This window comes from Centruroides sculpturatus, unplaced genomic scaffold, assembly GCF_000671375.1.
Source record: "Centruroides sculpturatus isolate CEXI.00-Female unplaced genomic scaffold, Cexi_2.0 scaffold1390, whole genome shotgun sequence".
Taxonomy (NCBI): Eukaryota; Metazoa; Arthropoda; class Arachnida; order Scorpiones; family Buthidae; genus Centruroides; species Centruroides sculpturatus.
In genome coordinates this window covers 76,115-102,233 of record NW_019385726.1, presented here as the reverse complement: position 1 = coordinate 102,233, position 26,119 = coordinate 76,115, and the positions used below count along the sequence as shown (strand labels likewise).

The 26,119-nt window shown below is 26.3% G+C and overlaps 3 protein-coding genes across 4 annotated transcripts; 1 reads left to right on the top strand and 2 right to left on the bottom strand.

Annotated features, from left to right (window-relative positions):
* Positions 1-13: 13 nt before the first annotated feature.
* LOC111641576 (tachykinins-like) lies at positions 14-5,047 on the bottom strand. Its single transcript, XM_023387752.1, has 4 exons — positions 5,036-5,047; positions 4,222-4,351; positions 3,514-4,137; positions 14-48 (listed from the first exon to the last, which is right to left on the bottom strand). The coding sequence occupies exons 1-4, from the start codon at positions 5,045-5,047 to the stop codon at positions 14-16; spliced, it is 801 nt and encodes a 266-aa protein (XP_023243520.1).
* A 1,840-nt stretch (positions 5,048-6,887) lies between these two features.
* Positions 6,888-10,379, top strand: LOC111641569. Its single transcript, XM_023387746.1, has 3 exons — positions 6,888-7,143; positions 7,420-7,430; positions 9,976-10,379. Exons 1-3 carry the CDS (start codon positions 6,888-6,890, stop codon positions 10,363-10,365), a joined length of 657 nt encoding a protein of 218 aa, XP_023243514.1. The 3' UTR covers positions 10,366-10,379.
* Positions 10,380-13,647: 3,268 nt separating this feature from the next.
* Positions 13,648-23,872, bottom strand: LOC111641571 (tachykinins-like). 2 transcript variants are annotated; one of them, XM_023387749.1, is made up of 4 exons: positions 23,722-23,872; positions 15,461-15,590; positions 14,753-15,376; positions 13,648-13,859 (listed from the first exon to the last, which is right to left on the bottom strand). In XM_023387749.1, the coding sequence occupies exons 1-4, from the start codon at positions 23,857-23,859 to the stop codon at positions 13,819-13,821; spliced, it is 933 nt and encodes a 310-aa protein (XP_023243517.1). In that variant the 5' UTR covers positions 23,860-23,872; the 3' UTR covers positions 13,648-13,818. The 2 variants fall into 2 exon arrangements, with proteins under 2 accessions (XP_023243517.1, XP_023243516.1); XM_023387748.1 differs by having other exon boundaries at positions 14,753-15,590.
* Between the last annotated feature and the right edge of the window lie 2,247 nt (positions 23,873-26,119).

Genomic DNA, 26,119 nt, shown 5'->3' with positions numbered 1-26,119 from the left:
TTTTAAAGATTTTTCAAACTGTCCGATGTCTTGAATCAAATTTTTCATCTAGAAAATATAAATCATTAAAAATAAATGCATAACTTATTATAATTCTAATAGTCCTTACTTCATCCTCTCTCTTACAAAAACGTTATAATTTTATAATAACAAAGTAACCGTAATAAGTTATATTTTTACCATAAATGCGAAAGAGCACAGTAAATAGACAAAGATAATGCGAACGAAAGCGGGAATGGTCACTAATCCAAATAAATCTAATTTAATAAATCCGTTAGTGTTTACAAAAACATACGAATAATAACAAAAACTTGTTACGGAAGTGATGCTTAAATACGTAATTAAGAATGGGAAACTGAATTTCGTTTAATTTAGATTTTAATTCGGCTTCTTTATTTGTAATTCAGGCCAGTTCGTGCTAAAGTTAGAAAATTCACCTTCCATAATAATTAATAACAATGTATGTATGTATGTGACATCAAACCATATGCCAGCTATCCGACAAACAAATTTACTACTAGTCCAATCTCCACACTACAAAATAGAGCTTCACCTCGAAACTGTTGCCATTTTGCAAGTTCTGGATACATGAATAATAGAGAGGTTGAGGCACACGTTTTAAACGTGTAAACGTGTACGTGTGACGTTCGGCGCCGCTTTCCCGTAAGCCTAAAAGTTTGACGAAAGTTTGGAATGTCGAGCGTGATTCCACCGACTATCCAAACATCATTGTCAAACTTTTAGGCTTACGGGAAAACGGCGCCGAACGTCACACGTACACGTTTACACGTTTAAAACGTGTGCCTCAACCTCTCTAATATTTATGAAATTAGTTTGTTACGAAAATTGAGGGAGCGCAAAATTTTTTTCTGAAAAAGAGAGGCGTAGGTACAGAAAGTTTGGAAACTACTGTATTAGAGAATTGTTCGTGAGTATAAGGCATTGCCCCTGTACCCTATTACCTAATACAGTGGCGTACTCAAGATTTAATCTTGGGACCGTCTTGTCGTATCTTATGGTATATGATGCTGATGTCTCTTTAAATACATTAGCATCATGTGCTCTTGTGCCGCAATGTGATTTATCAAAATTGCTTTTGTAATTTGCATCTTGGTCTGATGTTTGAAAAATATACATATTGCCGCTGGATTATCGTGTAATTGTCACATGTCTCTTTTGTTGAATGATTCATTTTATTTTGCTGAATGCATTGATTTATTATCATCGTGGAATTTTAAATGAATTAATTTTTGGATAGATATTTAAGCACTGGATAAGTACTTTCCAGCTGCTCTGGAACAAGCATACACTCGTGTAATGCTAGAAAGATCTATATTGCTTCTAGACAGATGTAAATGGATATCCCGTATAACTGCAATGGCTTTTGATATCGGATGGTCACCCCTCACTCAATATAGTAAATTAATTCTCTTTGCTATTCTTTATATATGTAGTAAACTCTTGAGTTAGAGTAATTTAAATCTAATTTTTTGCATATTTATGCCATTGTTTTGATTTCAGACATATACCCAAATAATTCGATTTTGATTGTACTTTAATTATAAGAGAAGAATGGCACATTATAATACTTGAATTCCTTTAATTAAAGATATCCACAAATTCATAAAATTCCTATATAATGCTCAATCTCATAATACAACTATCAATAAAAGTAAAGTAAGTATTAATTCAAGTAATAAAAAACCAATTGATCTTCATAGTTCATATAATCGAGAATGCAGATATCTTCTGGCATTATCTGCTAGATAAGTCTTGAATAAAGACTCTTTTCGCTCAAGGCATTTAGAGACAAGTCTGGCGAATATCAAAGGCACCGACACAAGCTGCTCTACAGTTGATTTATATCGGCGTTTTGTATCTATATATTCGACGAAGATCGAGTTAATAATTTTGAACTTTCAAAGTCATTTTATAGTTAAAATCGACATTTATATTTTTTTTGATACTTCGATTTATATTAAAAAATATAACTTTTAATTATTAATTTAAATTTCACGAATTGGTTTTTTTAGTTGTCGTTAGATGGAGCCACATTTTCAAAGCTTCCCCCATTATATCAATTTTTTTTTATTTAATTATTTATTTATTAATTTTTTTAACTTAATAATTTAGATTCGTTCTCGTTAATCCAATTTTATTATTTTAATTTATTATTTACAACTTGATTAAAGACGATCTGAAAAGTTAACAGAATGACCAAATATTAGGTTTAAATTCAATAATATATGACTTTTTTATGGCAAATTATATAACTTAATTTATCTTGTACATAAATTTCATTAAAGCGATTAATAAAATGAAGTAATATATATTTTAACATTTTTCTGATGCATTTAATTTGTTCTTTGATGGCTCTTATATTTAAACGTAGGCCTACTAAATGAAATTTTTATTCGAAATAAAAATAAATCCTATTTGAATAATATAAAATAAATATTTGGTCGATTTTAATATTTTATAATACGCAAAACAGGACCAGAAACGTAGAAATTCATTGCATTCCAATATAGAATAATGCTTTCTGAATCGATAAGTCCTGCTATTGTCTAAATAAATAAATAAACTTCATTCACTTATATTAACCGTTACGTAGACAAATATGCTGGTTAAATGTCTTATAAAATTTAAAAATAAATACAAAAAACATTTTAAATACAGTATTGTATGATATTATATTTATGACATACGGTAAAATATGTTTAAAACGGAACTTTAATACAATGAAAACCTGCCAAACAGAAAACATATTCGGTATTGTGAGAGTCCAGTTTACACAGGTTTTACTGTACAGTACATGGTTTATAAACTCTCTCTCTCTCTCTCTCTACTTCAATGAACGTCCTCTTTTTATTGCATAACTTTATGAAAATGAATGTATAATAACATGTACTGCATTGGTATTGCATATTCAAAGAAAGAAATTAAATTAAACTTTGAAAAAATTTATACCTGATCCTAAAGGCAAGATAATACGCGAATTGTTAAATAAATTTAAAACAATGAAGTAGAAACTGGGCATTCACGTGCAGTTTCTATACTCAGATTATGCAATAAATGCAATGAGAAATGCCATCAGATACAATTCGTGCCACATCTTGTGGATTCAGGCCCTCCAATTTAATTGTCTACAAAATTTTATGACTATATTCAAGAAGTTATTTATAAAATATATTTTCTATCGTTTTATAATTTAATTTAATAGAATTATACATTATTTCTCTGAAATAGATAGTGACTTTATACTTTATAATAAATATTCAGAATTTTAATAATATTAACATATAATAGAATTTTTTAATCGTGTTAGTATATGTAGAATTAATTTATCAAAATTTGTCTGTAAATTCTTAAAATTATAGTTCAATTTAAACTGAAACTTAACTTCAAAATATTTATTTTTAGTCGAACTTATTTATAAATTAAAAATGAATTAAATTTATTATCACAAAATACTTAACATAATTTCATAAAGAATTTAATATTGTAACTAACCTGGTGTTTCTTTTAGATCCAAATGATGAGCATTTCTTTTTCCTCTCATTGGTATCAATGCTGCCCTTTTAATTTCATCATCCAATTCATCATCTTGATGAAGAATGTAAGCGTGTCTCATATCATCGATAAAATCATCTACGTCTTTTTTACCTCTCATTGCATAAAACGCCCTTTTGTTTTCATCATAATAATCTTTTTTTCCTCTCATAGCATAAAAAGCTCTCTTATCTTCATCCTTGTCATCTTTCTTACCTCTCATGGCATAGAATGCTCTTTTATTAAAATCATCCTTTTTACCTCTCATTGCGTAAAAGGCTCTCTTATCCTGTTCCAATTCATCTAAATCTTTCTTCCCCCTCATAGCGTAGAAAGCTCTTTTTAAATCATCTTTTTTACCTCTCATAGCATAGAATGCTCTCTTATCCTCATCGAATTCGTCATTCAGATCTTTCTTTCCTCTCATCGCATAGAATGCTCTTTTTTCTTCGGTATCATGCTTATTGAAATCCTTCTTGTCGTTATCCGTACCTGCGAAAAATGACCTCTTAAAATCATCCTTTTTACCTCTCATGGCATAGAATGCTCTCTTTTCTTCCATATTGATATCTCCGGGCTTGTTTCCTATAATTAAATCTCCTTTATCATCACCATAAACTCCTGCATTATCAATAATCACGTCTTTTTGATATACATCGTTTTTTTTACCTCTCAAAGGCATAAACGACGTACTGTCTTTATTATACAATTCTTCTCCATATTCTTTACTTTCCGGTAAGAATTCTGCAGATCGTTTTTCTTTAGTTGTTAGAACTGTATCGGTTTTCAATCCTTCTATCTATATAAAAAAACATTTAAAACAATAATAAAAGGTTTTAAACTTGTAAAATCATATAAAATAAACTTTTAAAATTGTATATAATTGAATTACATTCTAAGTAAATAATTAAATGTTATTATAATTATTTATTTGACATAATTTTATACGTAAAAGTAACATTTAATGTATTATTACTGGGCTGCAATTTTCAAATTGTAGATCTATAAGTTTTCATTGGTGTCCATCGCTTCTTTAATATCAAGAACGAAATTAGATAGATGAAAATCGCGACCAGATTTGGATAGCTTAAGAATAGGAAACCTCGATTAACTATATTCGAACTTTTGGTCTAGACCAGATAAACGCTAAATGTAAGTGTAAATCTCTACGTCATCTGTCGATTACAGCGCCGCGAAACTAGGTCATATACATTACATTACGTTAGATTTCGAGTAAATTAATTACTTTTAAATACAGTAATTGTATTACAGTATTTATAGTTTATAAAACTTTAAATGCCAAGCGCTTGATGTGTCCAAAACACAAAAACAAACGAGTTTCTGGATTATCCGATAGAACCCTGGTCCCAGTAAGTTCGGATAATCGAGTTTCAACTGTATATAGAAATTGGTAATTAAATCACATATAAAGTTGACAATGCATTGAAAAAAAGAAAAGAATTTACGCATGTTTTATTTATACTGAACTATACATTCACTTTTTGTTCTTTCTCTACTAGAGAGCATTTTTTTATGTAATAACAACAAATTAATGTAGCGGTGTAACAGAATCAAAAATTATTAACAGAATTATTCACAAAATGATGAACTACAAGTGAAGTTTTACCAAATCAGAACTAACCTCGACTTGCAAAAAATTTACCTCTTTTCTTCAGAACTGTAAAATAAAAAAAAAACATTATATATTNCACTTCCTTTTTTAATCATATATGAAGCAGGTAACTTAATATTTAAACAATTTGAAGGCTATGTGGCCTAGATGTTGTTAGTTTTTGTCCTAAATAATAGTTTAAAGCAGACTAAATATCATGACTATCGAATGATATCGTTTTTCGTTGGAGATGATGTTTCAAGCTATGGACGGCTGGAAAAGTACTCGGAATGTGAATTTTTCCACACAATTATATAATGCTCGGACTAGATTTGTATGCAAGTGCGTGCCTTTTCCTTAAATGTTTTAACGAAACCTTGTTATAAACATGATTTGGATACAGGTGGATCAAGTTAGAATTGTCCGATAATTCATATGTTGATAAAATAAGTGTTTGTGATTTTTATGGCATATTTTGCGGATTAGATCATTTTCACGACTACGTAAGTGCTTTATAAATTTTATAGCTTGTTTGCATAATCACAAATGCTATTTTTTCTCAAATAATGTAGGGTCTTTTTTTTTATATCTGTGTAGTGAAAATCATTTTTGCATATATATACTTCCCGTGAGAAATATCACTCCACCATCCAATTACAGATGAGTGTACAAAATTCAAATGTTTTAAATTTGAACTGTTTAACTCGCACTCTCATTCTTTTTGTCTCACAAAAGAACAAAAATTGAGAGATTTTCATTGAATCAAAACTTCGTTATATCGAGTTTGGTTCAACCAACAATACGGTAAACAACGAAAACTAATTCTTAATTGCTCAGAAAATACGTACAGGAGTTTAGATTCTAAACAATTAAAAGAGAGAATTGATCACAGATAAGTTCTAGTTGCGCTGAAACTAAATTTAGTAGAGTTTATGATATGTTAGAAAANCTTATAACTTAATTGTTTAGTCAATTCAATAATAATTCATTTTAAAGTACAATTTAAAGTCAGAAAGTTTCAAAATGTCGATATTTAAAATTGTATCCCAGGGCACATTCTAATCCTCCTGAAGAATTTATGTAACATTCTTATTTTAAGAATGTATAATGGAAATTTTTAAAGAATTTTCTAATTTTTCTTAATCTTTCTTCTTATTTTTTCAATTTGAAAAAGTTGTAGACCTATAAATTCTCACTGTCGCCCGCTGGCTGTCAGTCGGTCCTTCCTTAATCTCGAGAAAAGTGTTAGATAGATGAAACTTGAGACCAGATATGGAAGGCGTAGGGTAGGAGGCCCAGATTAACTGTATAGGAACATCTCATATAGGCAGAAAGTCACGTTACTTCAATTCAAATCTCCTCCCCTGTAGGAGTTAGATGACCGGCACGACTCCATCATTAAAGGAAAAGTATGATGTATAGGGGCAAGATATTACAATTTTGAGATGGAAAGCATATATTTTACATTGAATAAATTAAAAATAAAATATTTATTAGCTTTATTTAAAATTTTTTATAAGAGATTAGAATGTATTCTTTTCTAAAACAAAACTATAACATTTTTAACATTAAAAAAAAAATCAATTCTTGAATGTGTTCCACCTCTCTAAATTTACTGATAACAATTTTAAATATATTAAATAGTTAAAAAATATTATTTTTTATGTTCCAGATGATGGTTAAAAATCGCCATATTATAATGATATTTACATTGATTGGAGTAATGGCAAGTTTAGCTCAATTAAACGAAGAACCAGACTTGGATTCTCTTTTACCGGTTGCTGTTTCAGAAGCGGAATTGGAAAACGATTCCAAAATTGGATCCGAAGAATTTTTCAAGCGTAAATTTACTCCGTGGGGTGGCAAAAGATCTATTCCTTTTGATGAAATTGTATTTCAGAAACGTCAATTCACACCATGGGGTGGTAAGAGAACCATGAAAGCTTTGAGTGACCGAAGAGGCTTTACACCTTGGGGAGGTAAAAGAAACTTTAGCAATTGGAATAGAAAAAGAAACTTTAACCCGTGGGGTGGCAAACGAAACGAATTTTCTTCTGAATAAAAAATAAAATAAAATAAAATAAATCTGTAAAGTGTAATAAAATTAGAAAATATGCTTCTGGCAAATTAAAATAATGTATTTAAGAACATTTTTAGCAGGTTTTTGAATTTAATGAAAGAAATTTCTTAATTTATTATTAAAATAATCGAGATTTTGTATAAATTTATATAAAGATATAAACTAATTGTTTTAGCTCCTTTTTTAGTAAACCAGATAGGTAATTTATTATTTTATAAAACAAATAGCTTAAAATTAAATTTACTAATTTTTCGATAAGAAACACTGGCCACACGTATCTAAACATATAATGATCATAACAAGTGTATTTCTATAAATACAAGCCTGAATTTATCATTTTACTTTTCCAAGTCTATGTATAAACTTATTATATTAGGAAATTTAGTTATTATGACTAAATTTTATAAAAAAATTCATATATTCACTTTTATTATCAGAGTCAAAAATTGAATTTTTAATTTCTTAGCAAGATATGAACGTATGTAATGCAATGCTTTATAACATGTCTATGTAATTACTTAAATAATTATTAAAAATAAAAATTAACTAGGAAAATAAACATTTTGTTTTTAATTTATTAAATTTTATTAGTCTTGCTTCTCATAAATTTTAACGTTTGGACAAATTCCTAAGTTTCCTATGTCTAAAACCGGTTCGAATATAGTTGTTTTATTATTAAATTTAGTCAATTTTTTTTTACATTTACTCCGTATATCTTGAATTTAAAAATTCTAATTCAATTAACTGTTTATGTTCTTTCCTTAAAACTTAATTTATAAATACCGTAAAGTAAGAAATAAACAGAATACTTTGCAAATTGTTTCATTGTACACTTGTTTTAATAGAGAGTAAGTATGAGACACTAAACAATTTCCAGTGTGAGCCTACAGTATAAAATCCTAATTTTCTTTTAATAAGAGAGAGCTCGTACCTATTTTTAGTTTATGACCACAGGAAATCCTGATCCACACAATTTTATAAACTTTTTTTTCAAAATTTCAAACATAATTTTTAACGAAATAAATTTATTTCTTTTCTTTAATTAGCATTTAAATACTCTGTTTGTCATTCTTATAATAAGAGTTGTCAACATTTGTCTTAGTGTGTAAATAAGTTATAATTATTTGTCATTTAATAATAATAAATCAAGTAAACGATTTAATTCAATGATACTCTTAAACTTTAAATAATTCTGATTAAATTACAATAAATGTTTTCATTAAATAAAATTTTAAAATAGTAAATTATTTTGTTATCGTAATTGAAATTGTATTACTTTACTAATTTTATAGCTTGGCCCATAAATTAGTTAACTTAACGATACATAAGCTTAGTCAGGTGTCATCGTTAGGGTAACATAAGGAATAGGTTTATGTATAATTCATTTTGTAGGGGAATTTAAGAATACTTATATACGTATTTTTCATTTAGGAATAAGAAATGCCTCTTTACACCTTTCTGAATGGTCTTTGTATACCACGTACACTTATGAATACGAATAATAAACTAAACTTGTTAAATTTACTTTGTTTTTTTGAATAATTTTTCTACAATTTTTAAAATGGTTAAATGGCATTTGGTCCACCCTATAGCCTAATTAATTTTTTTCAATTACAGTAGTTTATTGAATTAATATGAGTAAGCTTATGTGTAATATATGAAAAAAACTTCCATTGACAGCTTCAATTATAAAATACGATACTTTAACTTGATTTTTATAAAACTAATATTTTAAATAAGCATCATGTTACATGATATAATAGCAATATTTTCTAAATTTATCCGTCTTGAATCATCCAAAATGTTATTAAGAAACTTGTTTTCTTAATAACATTTTGGATGATGATGAAATATGCGTAAGTTAAAGTAACTTTATCTTATTTAACTTTGTATAAGATCAAAGCAAACTGAATAATTTTATTAAACATGTTTTAATAATTAAATATTTTCTCGGGTTTTATTTTTAAGATACTTTTAACGAATTTAAAATTAGATCAATTTTTGTTTTCTTATAACTTAATTGTTTAGTCAATTCAATAATAATTCATTTTAAAGTACAATTTAAAGTCAGAAAGTTTCAAAATGTCGATATTTAAAATTGTATCCCAAAATTACATTGTCTTAATTATGTTTTCTTTTATTAAATGTCTATTTTAAGAATGTATAATGGAAATTTTTAAAGAATTTTCTAATTTTTCTTAATCTTTCTTCTTATTTTTTCAATTTGAAAAAGTTGTAGACCTATAAATTCTCACTGTCGCCCGCTGGCTGTCAGTCGGTCCTTCCTTAATCTCGAGAAAAGTGTTAGATAGATGAAACTTGAGACCAGATATGGAAGGCGTAGGGTAGGAGGCCCAGATTAACTGTATAGGAACATCTCATATAGGCAGAAAGTCACGTTACTTCAATTCAAATCTCCTCCCCTGTAGGAGTTAGATGACCGGCACGACTCCATCATTAAAGGAAAAGTATGATGTATAGGGGCAAGATATTACAATTTTGAGATGGAAAGCATATATTTTACATTGAATAAATTAAAAATAAAATATTTCTTAGCTTTATTTCGAATTTTTTATTAGAGATTAGAATTTATTCTTATCTAAAACAAAACTATAACATTTTTAACATTAAAAAAAAAATCAATTCTTGAATGTGTTCCACCTCTCTAAATTTACTGATAACAATTTTAAATATATTAAATAGTTAAAAAATATTATTTTTTATGTTACAGATGATGGTTAAAAATCGCCATATTATAATGATATTTACATTGATTGGAGTAATGGCAAGTTTAGCTCAATTAAACGAAGAACCAGACTTGGATTCTCTTTTACCGGTTGCTGTTTCAGAAGCGGAATTGGAAAACGATTCCAAAATTGGATCCGAAGAATTTTTCAAGCGTAAATTTACTCCGTGGGGTGGCAAAAGATCTATTCCTTTTGATGAAATTGTATTTCAGAAACGTCAATTCACACCATGGGGTGGTAAGAGAACCATGAAAGCTTTGAGTGACCGAAGAGGCTTTACACCTTGGGGAGGTAAAAGAAACTTTAGCAATTGGAATAGAAAAAGAAACTTTAACCCGTGGGGTGGCAAACGAAACGAATTTTCTTCTGAATAAAAAATAAAATAAAATAAAACAAGTAAAACTCAAGAAATTATTTCGATTGTATTTGAATAAAAATTTATGTGAATAAAAAAATATATTCAATAATTATAATGAATTATTCGTTGATTTTTTTAAATACATTTTAACACACAAAGGGGTATTATTTATTTATTTTTTTTTTAAATTAAAACTTACTTTAAACGATATAAATCTATAAATAACGTTTAAATCTTTATGAATAATATATATTCTGAGCCAAAATTCATATTTAATAATCAATTGAATATCAATAAGTGAGATGAATTTACGTAATTAATTTATTCAAATTTATCACGTATGGTTTAATAAAAGAAAAATTCCTTAATACATTGATTTAATAATAAATTTTAAAATTATTAATTAAATTAAATCGCTATATAAAACGCTATTAAATAAAATTATCGACTTTATTTAATATATAAATAAGGTGGCCCAAAAGCCAGTTAACAGAAAATGTTTTTTTTTTTATAATGTATTTTGGTTTACTGACTTTTGAACCGTACTGTATTATATTATATGTTCCAAATTACGAATAAAACAAAAGATTTTTTTTACAAGTTATATAAAATATTCCACGATAGTTAATTACCTCTGTAATATATAAGACACAAATCTTAAATTAAATCCTAAATTTCATTAAAATTCATTAAGAGCTTAAATGCCATTTTAATGATAAATAAACTCGAAACGATTGATAAATTTGTTTCATTTCACAATTGAAAGACGTAGGAAGTGTTAAATTTAAAATTTTTACATTGATATAAATATTTAAACATGTTATATCATTGTAACAATTAATGTCACATTAGATGAAAGTTTCGCTTTATTGATGTAAGATTTTAGCATTTGTATCGAAAATTTAAATGAGATAAATTGAAAGCTATTATATATATATATACTTATTAACAAGTTTATCAAAATGTTTACTCTTAATGTTTAATTTTAGAATTTCTAACTGAACTTTGAACTCTCAAAAATCTGCTCGATTTAAGTTTTCATCAATTAGATCTTTTTATAAGCGTTTTAAAAAAAATAATAATAAAATATTAATTTTAAATATTTAAATTTTTCTCATTTGAAATTCAAAACATTTCATTTCATAATCTAAATTGAATAATTTTGCTATTAGTTTTAAAAATTTGATATCCATTAATAAATAAACTTTTGATTTATCACCGTCGTACTGCCTCGAATTTATGATGTCCCTCCAGCTCTTTTTTTATATAAAAAAAAGATTTTTAAAAGTTTAGAAAAATTATTAAAGTATAAAACGTTAATAATTAATTTAGAATAAAGTTTAATTAACAGAAATATTTTCAAATTTTCATTCCCATTCAGAGTAATAACATACAATCTGAATCTTTATAACGCACTCCAACATTAAAAAGGATATTTTTGGAGAAATTTGATGATAATTAGAAATAAATATAATTTATTAAATAGGAAAACGTGTAGACTTTTAGAATGTAAAAGAGTATCAGTGTCGCTTTATACCTTCTTGGGGGTCCATGCGAATTTGAATTAAATGAGTCCACGTATAGTACAGTACTGAATTCAGCCTTTTTCTTCGAGGAAATTATCTGAGGGGAATATTTTCTTATAAAAGATTGGTTTGAGGGGTCCCTGGTCAATTTCCCTTTTTGCCCATAGGAAAACGTACTGAAAAGTATCCTGAATTAAGATGCAACCCAATTTAAGTTATGTGAAAAAGTGAGTCTTAAGTAAGGTATTTTATCTAAAGTTTTTATTAAAAATAAAATAAAACATTCATTTAAAAAATGTTCCTTTAAATGCTTAAATCTTTATATATATTTTTTATTAATTAAATTAATTAAATAAAACTTAAATATTAAATTTTTTCTGAGTTGTTTTAAGATTAATTTCAGAAAAGCCTTGAAATTCGCCATAAATTGTTTAAAGTTTTAACATCAATTAATGAAAATTAATTAAATCTAATATACAATTAAGTTTCGATTTTCCATTGTTAATATTCTAATTAACAAATAAAGTTTATTTCGATGGAAATTTAGCTAAAGTCGAAACTATAAATTTCTAATTTCTAATTATCATTGAATATTATTAAAGAATTTGCTTCCAGGTAAGAATTCGATTGAGCGAAAACTTTGTAAATTATTAACTTGTAACATAATATTACAATTAAAAACTTGAAATTAATTTGAATTTAGACAACATTCATAACATTTTTCATTATAAAATTAATTGTAAATTAAAAATTTTTGAAAAAATTTGACATAAAAAAATGTTTTTATTAACATTATTTATTAAAATAAAATTTAAAAAATAATTTTCTTAAACTTTTTTATAATTGTTTTAATATTTAATTAAATAAATCGTTAATAAAAATTTTTAAATTTTTTTCTTAGGATTTTAATTAATTTTAATACAGGAACAAATATCTAGTATCTCTATAAATATATAAAATATCTTAATAATTTAATAATTTATAAAAATTCTAATTTTTAATGAGTTTTTATAATATAAAGAATGTTATAAAAGTTAGTAAAACTGAATTTTAAAAATAATTTTTCAAATTAATTTATGTACAGTCGATCCCCTATAACACTGTTGTTTATTCCGTTTTATATGAATTCCATGTTGTACGAGTCACTTAGATTTTACAAATACGTAAACCGTTCACAGCCTGGCACACGTATTTGTAAAATCTAAGTGACTCGTACAACATGGAATTCATATAAAACGGAATAATCAACAGTGTTATAGGGGGTCGACTGTATAATATAATTTAGAATACTGCTAATGTTTTCAATAAAAGCATTAATTTACATTTCTTTATTCTGTTTTTTTTTTATAATATTGATAAATATATACAGTATAAACTCGATTATCCGAAACGATTATGAAATAAGTAATTAAAAACCGAGCGTGTAGTGTTGTATATACCAGAGACCAAACGCTAAATGTAAGTGTAAATCTCTACGTCATCTGTCGATTACAGCGCCGCGAAACTAGGTCATATACATTACATTACGTTAGATTTCGAGTAAATTAATTACTTTTAAATACAGTAATTGTATTACAGTATTTATAGTTTATAAAACTTTAAATGCCAAGCGCTTGATGTGTCCAAAACACAAAAACAAACGAGTTTCTGGATTATCCGATAGAACCCTGGTCCCAGTAAGTTCGGATAATCGAGTTTCAACTGTATATAGAAATTGGTAATTAAATCACATATAAAGTTGACAATGCATTGAAAAAAAGAAAAGAATTTACGCATGTTTTATTTATACTGAACTATACATTCACTTTTTGTTCTTTCTCTACTAGAGAGCATTTTTTTATGTAATAACAACAAATTAATGTAGCGGTGTAACAGAATCAAAAATTATTAACAGAATTATTCACAAAATGATGAACTACAAGTGAAGTTTTACCAAATCAGAACTAACCTCGACTTGCAAAAAATTTACCTCTTTTCTTCAGAACTGTAAAATAAAAAAAAAACATTATATATTAAATTAAAAAAAAATAAGTTTATATACAGTATTGTATGATATTATATTTATGACATACGGTAAAATATGTTTAAAACGGAACTTTAATACAATGAAAACCTGCCAAACAGAAAACATATTCGGTATTGTGAGAGTCCAGTTTACACAGGTTTTACTGTACAGTACATGGTTTATAAACTCTCTCTCTCTCTCTCTCTACTTCAATGAACGTCCTCTTTTTATTGCATAACTTTATGAAAATGAATGTATAATAACATGTACTGCATTGGTATTGCATATTCAAAGAAAGAAATTAAATTAAACTTTGAAAAAATTTATACCTGATCCTAAAGGCAAGATAATACGCGAATTGTTAAATAAATTTAAAACAATGAAGTAGAAACTGGGCATTCACGTGCAGTTTCTATACTCAGATTATGCAATAAATGCAATGAGAAATGCCATCAGATACAATTCGTGCCACATCTTGTGGATTCAGGCCCTCCAATTTAATTGTCTACAAAATTTTATGACTATATTCAAGAAGTTATTTATAAAATATATTTTCTATCGTTTTATAATTTAATTTAATAGAATTATACATTATTTCTCTGAAATAGATAGTGACTTTATACTTTATAATAAATATTCAGAATTTTAATAATATTAACATATAATAGAATTTTTTAATCGTGTTAGTATATGTAGAATTAATTTATCAAAATTTGTCTGTAAATTCTTAAAATTATAGTTCAATTTAAACTGAAACTTAACTTCAAAATATTTATTTTTAGTCGAACTTATTTATAAATTAAAAATGAATTAAATTTATTATCACAAAATACTTAACATAATTTCATAAAGAATTTAATATTGTAACTAACCTGGTGTTTCTTTTAGATCCAAATGATGAGCATTTCTTTTTCCTCTCATTGGTATCAATGCTGCCCTTTTAATTTCATCATCCAATTCATCATCTTGATGAAGAATGTAAGCGTGTCTCATATCATCGATAAAATCATCTACGTCTTTTTTACCTCTCATTGCATAAAACGCCCTTTTGTTTTCATCATAATAATCTTTTTTTCCTCTCATAGCATAAAAAGCTCTCTTATCTTCATCCTTGTCATCTTTCTTACCTCTCATGGCATAGAATGCTCTTTTATTAAAATCATCCTTTTTACCTCTCATTGCGTAAAAGGCTCTCTTATCCTGTTCCAATTCATCTAAATCTTTCTTCCCCCTCATAGCGTAGAAAGCTCTTTTTAAATCATCTTTTTTACCTCTCATAGCATAGAATGCTCTCTTATCCTCATCGAATTCGTCATTCAGATCTTTCTTTCCTCTCATCGCATAGAATGCTCTTTTTTCTTCGGTATCATGCTTATTGAAATCCTTCTTGTCGTTATCCGTACCTGCGAAAAATGACCTCTTAAAATCATCCTTTTTACCTCTCATGGCATAGAATGCTCTCTTTTCTTCCATATTGATATCTCCGGGCTTGTTTCCTATAATTAAATCTCCTTTATCATCACCATAAACTCCTGCATTATCAATAATCACGTCTTTTTGATATACATCGTTTTTTTTACCTCTCAAAGGCATAAACGACGTACTGTCTTTATTATACAATTCTTCTCCATATTCTTTACTTTCCGGTAAGAATTCTGCAGATCGTTTTTCTTTAGTTGTTAGAACTGTATCGGTTTTCAATCCTTCTATCTATATAAAAAAACATTTAAAACAATAATAAAAGGTTTTAAACTTGTAAAATCATATAAAATAAACTTTTAAAATTGTATATAATTGAATTACATTCTAAGTAAATAATTAAATGTTATTATAATTATTTATTTGACATAATTTTATACGTAAAAGTAACATTTAATGTATTATTACTGGGCTGCAATTTTCAAATTGTAGATCTATAAGTTTTCATTGGTGTCCATCGCTTCTTTAATATCAAGAACGAAATTAGATAGATGAAAATCGCGACCAGATTTGGATAGCTTAAGAATAGGAAACCTCGATTAACTATATTCGAACTTTTGGTCTAGACCAGATGTCACATGATTTTAATTCAAAATATTACTCCAGAACGGAGTTAGACAGATGACCGGCATAACTATTGTTGTTAGGAAAAGCATGATGTACAGGGGCAAGACACTACTAAAATCGATAGCATATATTTTAATTTTATCAAATAAAAACTCAGAAATATTTGTACAAAAATAATTTCTCATTAATTTTATTACATAAAACATTTATATTAATTAAATATAATCTTAGTATGTTACAATGTATTATAAATTTACTTATAAAAAATTATAAGTTTAATTTATAAAATGCATCATAAATAAATACGGAGCAATTACTTTTAACGCATACATTTAACGTTAATAAAATCATTGTTATTAAATATTAAACGATTTTTTGACATTTATATTTTTAAAAAGTGCTTTTAAGAAGAGTAATGTTTATAGTTAGGAACTAATAAAAAATAACTAGTGTAAGTTATTTTTTCTTTCTCAAATAAAAATATAAATAATTCACAAGGATTTATTTATTGTAACATCGTCACAATGCAGGGTTGAAATTTTTACTCATTTTTTAATTAAAGAAAAAGCACCTGAATTCCAGTCTAGACCGGAAGTTCTTACATAATTAATCCTGTCTCCGATCCTTAATCTTTCCATGTCTGGCCTCGACTTCAGTAGTATCTTGACCCTATAATTATACTTTTACTGATAACAATCAAGTCATGCTGGTCATCTATGTAACTTCGTTCTCGAGAAAATTTTGAAATAAAATCACACAATTTCCAGTCTATACCGGAAGTTCATATATAGTTAATCGGTCCTCTGTCACCTTAGCTTTCCATATCTAGTATCGATTTTCATTTATCTAACTTCGTTCTCGAGATTAACGACAGTCAGACAGTTATTAATGTATAGATCTGCAATATGAAAATTGCAGCCTAATTTGCATTATACAAAATAGAATGATGAATGCGGAGTACATCTGTCTGCCATAGCACAACGTTATTCAACTACATTTTCCATTATTTTATCTACTTGGACAAGTCCAAACCAATTGAATACAGGCACTATCCATATGCCTGTGTGTGCTGAAGACCCCAGTCTAATGTATGAAGCCAGAAAGGAGGATCTTCTCTACATAAATTAGAAGTAGAACAATCATATAAAAATCTTTCTATTGAATACTATTGTAGGAAAGGTATTGCACATTTTAAATTAATAGGATTGATACAATTATAAAAACAAAATATAGTTTTCTTTCATTCACTTCCTTTTTTAATCATATATGAAGCAGGTAACTTAATATTTAAACAATTTGAAGGCTATGTGGCCTAGATGTTGTTAGTTTTTGTCCTAAATAATAGTTTAAAGCAGACTAAATATCATGACTATCGAATGATATAGTTTTTCGTTGGAGATGATGTTTCAAGCTATGGACGGCTGAAAAAGTACTCGGAATGTGAATTTTTCCACACAATTATATAATGCTCGGACTAGATTTGTATGCACGTGCGTGCCTTTTCCTTAAATCTTTTAACGAAACCTTGTTATAAACATGATTTGAACACAGGTGGATCAAGTTAGAATTGTCCAATAATTCATATGTTGATAAAATAAGTGTTTGTAATTTTTATGGCATATTTTGCAGATTAGATCATTTTCACGACTACGTAAGTGCTTTATAAAGTTTATAGCTTGTTTGCATAATCACAAATGCTATTTTTTCTCAAATAATGTAGGGTCTTTTTTTTTATATCTGTGTAGTGAAAATCATTTTTGCGTATATATACTTCCCGTGAGAAATATCACTCCACCATCCAATTACAGATGAGTGTACAAAATTCAAATGTTTTAAATTTGAACTGTTTAACTCGCACTCTCATTCTTTTTGTCTCACAAAAGAACAAAAATTGAGAGATTTTCATTGAATCAAACTTCGTTATATCGAGTTTGGTTCAACCAACAATACGGAAAACAACGAAAACTAATTCTTAATTGCTCAGAAAATACGTACAGGAGTTTAGATTCTAAACATTTAAAATAGAGCAATTGATCACAGATAAGCTCTAGTTGAGCTGAAGCTAAATTTAGTAGAGTTTATGATATGTTAGAAAAAAATCATCGCTATCAAATTCCACACTAAATATATAATTTGGCTGCAATTTTAAAAAATGTGGCTGTCTGTCTATCCTTCCTTAATCTCGAGAACGAAGTTAGATAGATAAAAGTCAAGACCAGATATGGAAACCTTAGGGACAGGCTGCCCTAAAGTTTCCATATATTTCAATTCAAAAATGTTCTCCTGAAAGAAGTTAAATGGAAGACCGGCACGACTCTATTGACAGCAGGAAAAGTATGATGTACGGGGCAAGACACTACTAATTTTAGGTGGAGAGCATATAATTTAATTTAAAGAAATTAAAAATATGATTAAAAATTGCAGCCCGGCATTATAACGACGTTACAATTAATAATTGCTCGTTAATTCATAACTTAATAAGAGCGCTTACTAATTTCTCATGTGTACAGTGCTAAAAAACAAAAGTATACAACGAGTGCTTTAGACCAATTTTAGAACGAGGAAAAACAGCTCAAACATCTTGTAAACAATTGTGTACATTCAATAATGATCAATTAGGTCGCATTCAAAGTTATAAAATTTTATTTTGCTCAGACAGAAGTAGAGTAAATATACATTTCAACCTACAAATTTTAGTGCATTTTAGTGACTTTTTAATATGCATAATGCATATTTCAACTATTTTGACGAGTGCATACATCTGTCGTTTTAATTTGTATACATATGTACAGTACATATATTAAAATTTTAAATGCATAAGCTATAAATCCCACCCTTAATCACGAGCATGGACTAATGGGTGTTGTTAAATATTGTAAATTACAATTTAACAAATTTTATTGATTTTTTTCTTGAATTTTGTTGTTTGTTTATACGTAAAAAAACTCGAATATCAAATTCTAATGGTAATAAATTATATAAATTATAAAAATACTTTTGAATAAATTAAATTTTTTAAAATAAAGTGATGCAATTAATAAATTGAAGATTTAGTTTTTAAAAAATGAGGATTTTTTTAACTTAACAATATAAATAATTAGCNACTGCGGGTCATATGTCATATCTGTAATAGAAGTGAACTTTTTTACTCGTTATGAGCATTTGTAATTTTATTATGAAATTCATTTCTACCCTCAAAATTAATCCTTTTTGCTATTATATAATAATTAATAATATAAAAAATTCTCATAACAAATGGAGCCATATATACTTTTCAGTTCGCTGGGAAAGTTACACAACTCGTTGCTTGGTTTCTTCATATTTTGGATAAGATTTCTATTACTAATGTTATTAATTCTATTGTAAAACAATTTTTAAAAGTAAAAATCGATTTATTTAACAGATAATCTTATATAATTTAAATAATCATATTATGTAAATGGTTTAATCTTAAAGTAAAATTTGTTTTTAATTCCGATTTTTAAAAGTTAACATAGGCCTATATATTAAATTTATTTATCATTTTTTATAATAAATCTTAAAAGTTTTGAAAGATATAACAGCTTACATTTCTAAATATAATACTTTAAGTGAACAAAAATAGTTTTGCATACGATTTTAATAGGAAAGAGAAGTGATTTAGACGAAATTCACTTCCAATAATAGAACTAGATGCGATTTTTCAAGTTAAAAAAAAAAATTAAAAAGTATCATGAGTAGATTTGAATTTCTCCAGTAAACCAGAGTTACAAATAACACGGCATAAAACTTGAACGTAAAAATAGATTTAAATAATTTATAATGATATTTACAGTTAGGTATTCTGGATTTAAAAACTTTAAATTGAAACTTAAGACGAATCTCAAAGGATTTCTTGTGATCGTTTTGTAATAATAAAGAATATAAAATATAAAAAAAGATATTAAATAAAGTTGACATCAAATATTTCTATGGCTTAACCTTCAATTTAAACTTTTTAATAAAATATTTGATATTTATTCCTTACAAATTTTTACTGTCGTAAAAATTAATGATAAAAAAATTCTTCTTAAACTTCTTAATTTTTATATTAAGACTAAAAAGATTTATTAGACTTAAAAGACTTATTACAGTAAAATTTTTAATTTGAAGACCTATACATTCCCACTGTCGTCCGTCTGTTGTCTGATTATCTCTTTGTTAATCTCTAGAATGGAGTTAGATAGATGAAAATCAACACCAGTCATGAAAAGTTTAGTGGGTGAGCCCCCTCTCCCAGTAACTATATACAAACTTTCAGTATAGACCGGAAGTTACGTGATTTCAACCCAAAATTTTATCGAGAATGGAGTTAGTTAGATGACAGCATGACTCGCTTGTTATCAGGAGAAGTATGATGTACAGGGGCATGACACAACTAAATTCGAGAGCAGGTATGAACCTCATACCCCTTATTAACTTTATACGAATTTCCGGTCCAGAACGGAAATCACGTGTTATTNATCTACTTAATTCATCTATTTATTTATACATCTATATATAATATAAAATTTAAATTATAGATCGAGAATTTTTAAGTTTAAAAAAAACAAACAAACAAAAAGCGTTTAAAAATTGTATTATATTTTTAATTTTAAATAGTAAAATTTAAGAAAATGAAAATTATTTCTTAAAACACAATTGCAATGAAAACGAATAATTTAAATAAATGTTTATAAGGCCCTGTTGAATCTCTATGTTAAGGCCTGAATATGATAATAGACGATATAAACCATTAATAATATAATAAAGAAAACGAACAATTATTTATTGTGACATCGTTACAATGCCGGACTGCAATTTTTAATCATACTTTTTAATTTATGTAATTTAAAATATATGCTCTCCACCTCATATTCGTAGTGGTTTGCCCCTGTACATCATACTTTTCCTTTAACAATAGAATCGTGTCGGTCATCTATGTAACATCTTTGAGTATCAGTATTAGTTGAAGAGTTAAAGATATCAGTACATCTTTAACTCTCCAACAAATCATTATAGAGACAAGAAAATCTTTTAAAGTTTTAAATATTAAAATCCTAAACCAATGTTTTATTTAAATCATGCATTAAAATTAATTAACATAAATATATTTTTCGCATTATTTTAAGAACTGTGAAAGTCTTAATTCAATTACTTTACTGGAAAAATAAACCCGAGTAACTTTAAAATGTATCTAGGTTAACTGACTTTTGGATCATACTGTAAATATTTTACTTAAATTATTTATTCTACAGTGTTATGGGAATTATTGCACTTATTAATAATTCATTTTCTTACATTAAGTGCATCATTATCTTTGTTATTGATGAGAAGAACAATTTCGTATCAAAATTCCTAAAGTATAATGCCGTTTTGTTTATATAATTTTGATTAATAATAATAATAATGTTAAATTAGATTCTTATTTTTAAAATTATAATTTATTTATTTAGATAAAACGTTAAAAATCTTTTTTTGATTGTTTTTTAAATACTTTACGTAGGGGAGATCGGGGCAAGTTTGTCAAGCGCTTATTTTAAAAAACAAATTAAAAGGAAACTTTGGTTATAGGTTAGGCAGTTGAGTTTTATTGGTGGCTTGTTGAGTGTAGTGTTTTTATTGTTCTCCAACAAGCGTAGTTGAATTATCAAGCAAATTTTCATTTTCGTTCAATTCCATATAATATTTTTTTTCCATTTATATTGAATTGGCAGGTTTTGTTATAATTCCATGATAACGAAAGTTACTTTTCCTGTTAGAAGGATGTAACTTCAACTTATTCACGTGGCCAGATCGTGGCTTGGCATTCTGTTCTCAGGGTTGTACTTAATGTTTCGAAATCATGACTAGCGGGGTAAGATCGGCAACATAAAGCCACATTAGAAGCAAAGGATAAAAATCAAACAGATGATAAATGAAAACATGTTTGCATTTGTTATTCATGTATATATGTCTTTGAACTTGCATTTCGTTGTAATAATATTAAATGGGTGTTGGATTTGTATTTCTTTGTTTTAATAGTGAATTCCAACTTATACATTGTTAATAACATAATTTTATATACGTGCCTATCTTGCCCCATTACTGTTGCCCCTATACCAGGGGCAACTTTAATAAAAATAATTAAAATAATTACAACTTTACAAAAAGAGAGAAGTTGCCGATCTTGCCCCTATACCCGGGGCAACTTCGTCAATTTCTCTCTTCTTGTAAAGTTGTAATTATTTTAATTATTTTTATTTCCAAACTGATTTTAACCAGTTCTATAGTAAGGTAACATTCCAATAGACAATATGCAAAGCTTTTTTTCAGTTTACAGCAGTATTTATTACACAAAATTTAAGTAAAGCTTAACATGCCGATCTTGCCCCGATCTCCCCTATAGAATATCGGTCGGAATAATTAACATAAAGCCTTATCAATTTTTAACATAAGAAATATTTCAACTACAACTCTAAAAAACTAATGTTTTTTTTTCAAAATAGAGTGAGATAATATTTAATTATTTTACACTACATAAAATCAAATATGATTTATAAAGAAGCAAATTAAAGTCAAACTCAGATAAAGAGGTTAACAAGCCACTTGACATTAGTAGATAGACCTTAAAATGTAGTCTTTTTTGACAAAAAAAGACAAAAAAAAGGCACGAAAGTCATTTAAATTAAGGTTTCTTTTGATTAAGTGGTAAAAAGATGCTTTTATTTCTCCTTTTGATCTCTTCAAGAAGTTAAAAAATAAATTAAGAAATTTCCAATATTATATTTCTAAACCTTTTAAAAAAAAGTCAAACTTCTTGAAGAAAATTTGGAATTTTTGATTTTGCTATTTTTATTTATTTTTTTCTGATTTCATCCAAATATTTTTATGACTCGAAATTGGCGAATTACATATTTGTGGATGACCCGAGCTATATCTCACCTCTTAAACTCTGATCAAAATTAACTATTCATTTTGTAATTTATATAAATTTAATAAAAAAGTTTATACTTATTTTGTAAATTATATTTTCATTACAATACTACAAAATTATTTAAATTGTATTTTTCGTATATTTAAATTATTATAAAAAAAAATTAAATTGTTTAATATTACATTAATTAATTAATTAATTAAAATTTTCCAATGAGAAATTAAATTATAATGTTTTAAAATATAGTAAATAAAAATAATACTGTAAAAAAACGATAAAACTAAAGGAAATCAACAGAAAAAAAAATCACATTTAATTTAATGAAAGTTATCGAATCTCTGGTGAAATAAATGTTTACTTTGTAGTACGAAAAATATAAAAATTAAATAAAATATAAAAATTTCTTTTTTAATTTTAATATAACAAATTATTAAACTTGTCTAATTAATATATTTTTTTATATTAATAAAATCATTAAGTTTTATTTCCTATTTTATTTGTCATTTATTTTATTATTTTATTAAATAATTACAATAAATATAATGCTGTAAAATAGAATATTGTTAATTAAATATGTCGGTTGAAGTTTTGTATCTTAATTATTGTTAATTATACAGAACACATCTTACAAATGAATAATTTGAAAGAGAAATTGCCTCAAGACGGATTTATAAACTTTCTCTTTCATGATCTTCTTTGTTTTATTTAAAGAAAAGGAAAGTGCTCTAGTTTACTTAAGAGAATTAACTAGATTTATTTATATCGATCTTCCGAGATGATCATGGAACTGCGAGAGTTTCTAATGGATGAAGCTCGAATGAAAAACAAAAAAAAAAAACTTTTTCCACTTAAAACAAAAGAATAAATATTTAATATATTTACCTGAGAGGCACCACCAATTTCATTTTGATGATTATCGGCAATAATTGTGACAGCATTTGTCCAAAATATGAAGAACACGATACAACACGAACCAGAGATTCTCCAAGAATGTACAGTGGATAATTTGATTGGCGTCATTTTTAAATAATTTCAATGCTGCAAAGAAATATTTTAAAAAGTAAGTAAGTTAAAATTTGTTTTCATTAAAATTAAAAAAAAAAATTAAAACAGAGTCGGATTTATATATACTGTAAGATAAACAAGTCAAAATTTAAGGTCCTATGAGAGGTCATACATCGCCTTTAAAGTATGAGAAAATTATTTATTATTTATTATTTAGTAGAAAATAAAGAGCCTTAATTTAAGATCAAAAATAATCTGTATACAATACAGTAAATTGTTGTACATTTGTACGAGATCAAGAGACAAATATGCTGAAATTTAAAAAATTATTGACTTATATATGTATATTTTTATATCGATAAATATAAATTTGAGTTTTTTTCAGGGAAAATTAAAAAGGAAAAATATTCTTTAATCATAAAAAAACTTCACAAACTTTAATATAATTACAGAACCATCCGTATATTTAACGAGATGTAAGATATTTACATAATTAAGTTCAATTCAACAGTTAGATACTTGATTAAAAAACTAAAAATAAATAAAAATTTTTTCAAATATAGAAATACAAAATTGCATAATAATGAAAAAGGAAGATTTCATTTCGTTTCCTTATGTTAGAATCAAGAAATATTATCAATTTTATTACACTTTGCTTATTTTTGTGGTAACTTTTCACACTGTTGAATCGTGGGAATATAAATCAAATCCAGGAACTAGTTGTAATTTAATGATATAAATCTTTGATTGACGTAATGGTATGTAATGATAAACTCTATCTGAATTTCAATTCATAAATAATTGCAATTCATACCAAGTTCCTACCTGAAAGAAGAGAAAATCGACTTCCTTCTCACAAATGAACCTCTGAATATTTTAAAGCTGTACATACAGCCTTTGGAATATTGATGATTTGTTGTTTTTTTTCTATTTTTTTTTTTATAAAAGAAAGTGGGAAAATATCGATTCTTTTGATTCNCTATACCAGGGGCAACTTTAATAAAAATAATTAAAATAATTACAACTTTACAAAAAGAGAGAAGTTGCCGATCTTGCCCCTATACCCGGGGCAACTTCGTCAATTTCTCTCTTCTTGTAAAGTTGTAATTATTTTAATTATTTTTATTTCCAAACTGATTTTAACCAGTTCTATAGTAAGAAAACATTCCAATAGACAATATGCAAAGCTTTTTTTCAGTTTACAGCAGTATTTATTACACAAAATTTAAGTAAAGCTTAACATGCCGATCTTGCCCCGATCTCCCCTATAGAATATCGGTCGGAATAATTAACATAAAGCCTTATCAATTTTTAACATAAGAAATATTTCAACTACAACTCTAAAAAACTAATGTTTTTTTTTCAAAATAGAGTGAGATAATATTTAATTATTTTACACTACATAAAATCAAATATGATTTATAAAGAAGCAAATTAAAGTCAAACTCAGATAAAGAGGTTAACAAGCCACTTGACATTAGTAGATAGACCTTAAAATGTAGTCTTTTTTGACAAAAAAAGACAAAAAAAAGGCACGAAAGTCATTTAAATTAAGGTTTCTTTTGATTAAGTGGTAAAAAGATGCTTTTATTTCTCCTTTTGATCTCTTCAAGAAGTTAAAAAATAAATTAAGAAATTTCCAATATTATATTTCTAAACCTTTTAAAAAAAAGTCAAACTTCTTGAAGAAAATTTGGAATTTTTGATTTTGCTATTTTTATTTATTTTTTTCTGATTTCATCCAAATATTTTTATGACTCGAAATTGGCGAATTACATATTTGTGGATGACCCGAGCTATATCTCACCTCTTAAACTCTGATCAAAATTAACTATTCATTTTGTAATTTATATAAATTTAATAAAAAAGTTTATACTTATTTTGTAAATTATATTTTCATTACAATACTACAAAATTATTTAAATTGTATTTTTCGTATATTTAAATTATTATAAAAAAAAATTAAATTGTTTAATATTACATTAATTAATTAATTAATTAAAATTTTCCAATGAGAAATTAAATTATAATGTTTTAAAATATAGTAAATAAAAATAATACTGTAAAAAAACGATAAAACTAAAGGAAATCAACAGAAAAAAAAATCACATTTAATTTAATGAAAGTTATCGAATCTCTGGTGAAATAAATGTTTACTTTGTAGTACGAAAAATATAAAAATTAAATAAAATATAAAAATTTCTTTTTTAATTTTAATATAACAAATTATTAAACTTGTCTAATTAATATATTTTTTTATATTAATAAAATCATT

What these genes read in the sequence shown, in the direction of transcription:
- LOC111641576 (XM_023387752.1), bottom strand. An exon ending in GTCGTTTATGCCTTTGAGAG is followed by an intron (nt 4,138 to 4,221) that starts GTAAAAAAAACG and finishes ATTTAATTATAG; the next exon opens with GAAACAAGCCCGGAGATATC. An exon ending in GGATCTAAAAGAAACACCAG is followed by an intron (nt 49 to 3,513) that starts GTTAGTTACAAT and finishes TATATTTTCTAG; the next exon opens with ATGAAAAATTTGATTCAAGA.
- LOC111641569 (XM_023387746.1), top strand. Translation starts at nt 6,888, where the DNA reads ATGGCAAGTTTAGCTCAATTAAACGAAGAACCAGACTTGGATTCTCTT.
- LOC111641571 (XM_023387748.1), bottom strand. Translation starts at nt 23,859, where the DNA reads ATGACGCCAATCAAATTATCCACTGTACATTCTTGGAGAATCTCTGGT. An exon ending in AAATTGGTGGTGCCTCTCAG is followed by an intron (nt 15,591 to 23,721) that starts GTAAATATATTA and finishes TTTTTTATATAG; the next exon opens with ATAGAAGGATTGAAAACCGA. An exon ending in GGATCTAAAAGAAACACCAG is followed by an intron (nt 13,860 to 14,752) that starts GTTAGTTACAAT and finishes TTTATTTTACAG; the next exon opens with TTCTGAAGAAAAGAGGTAAA.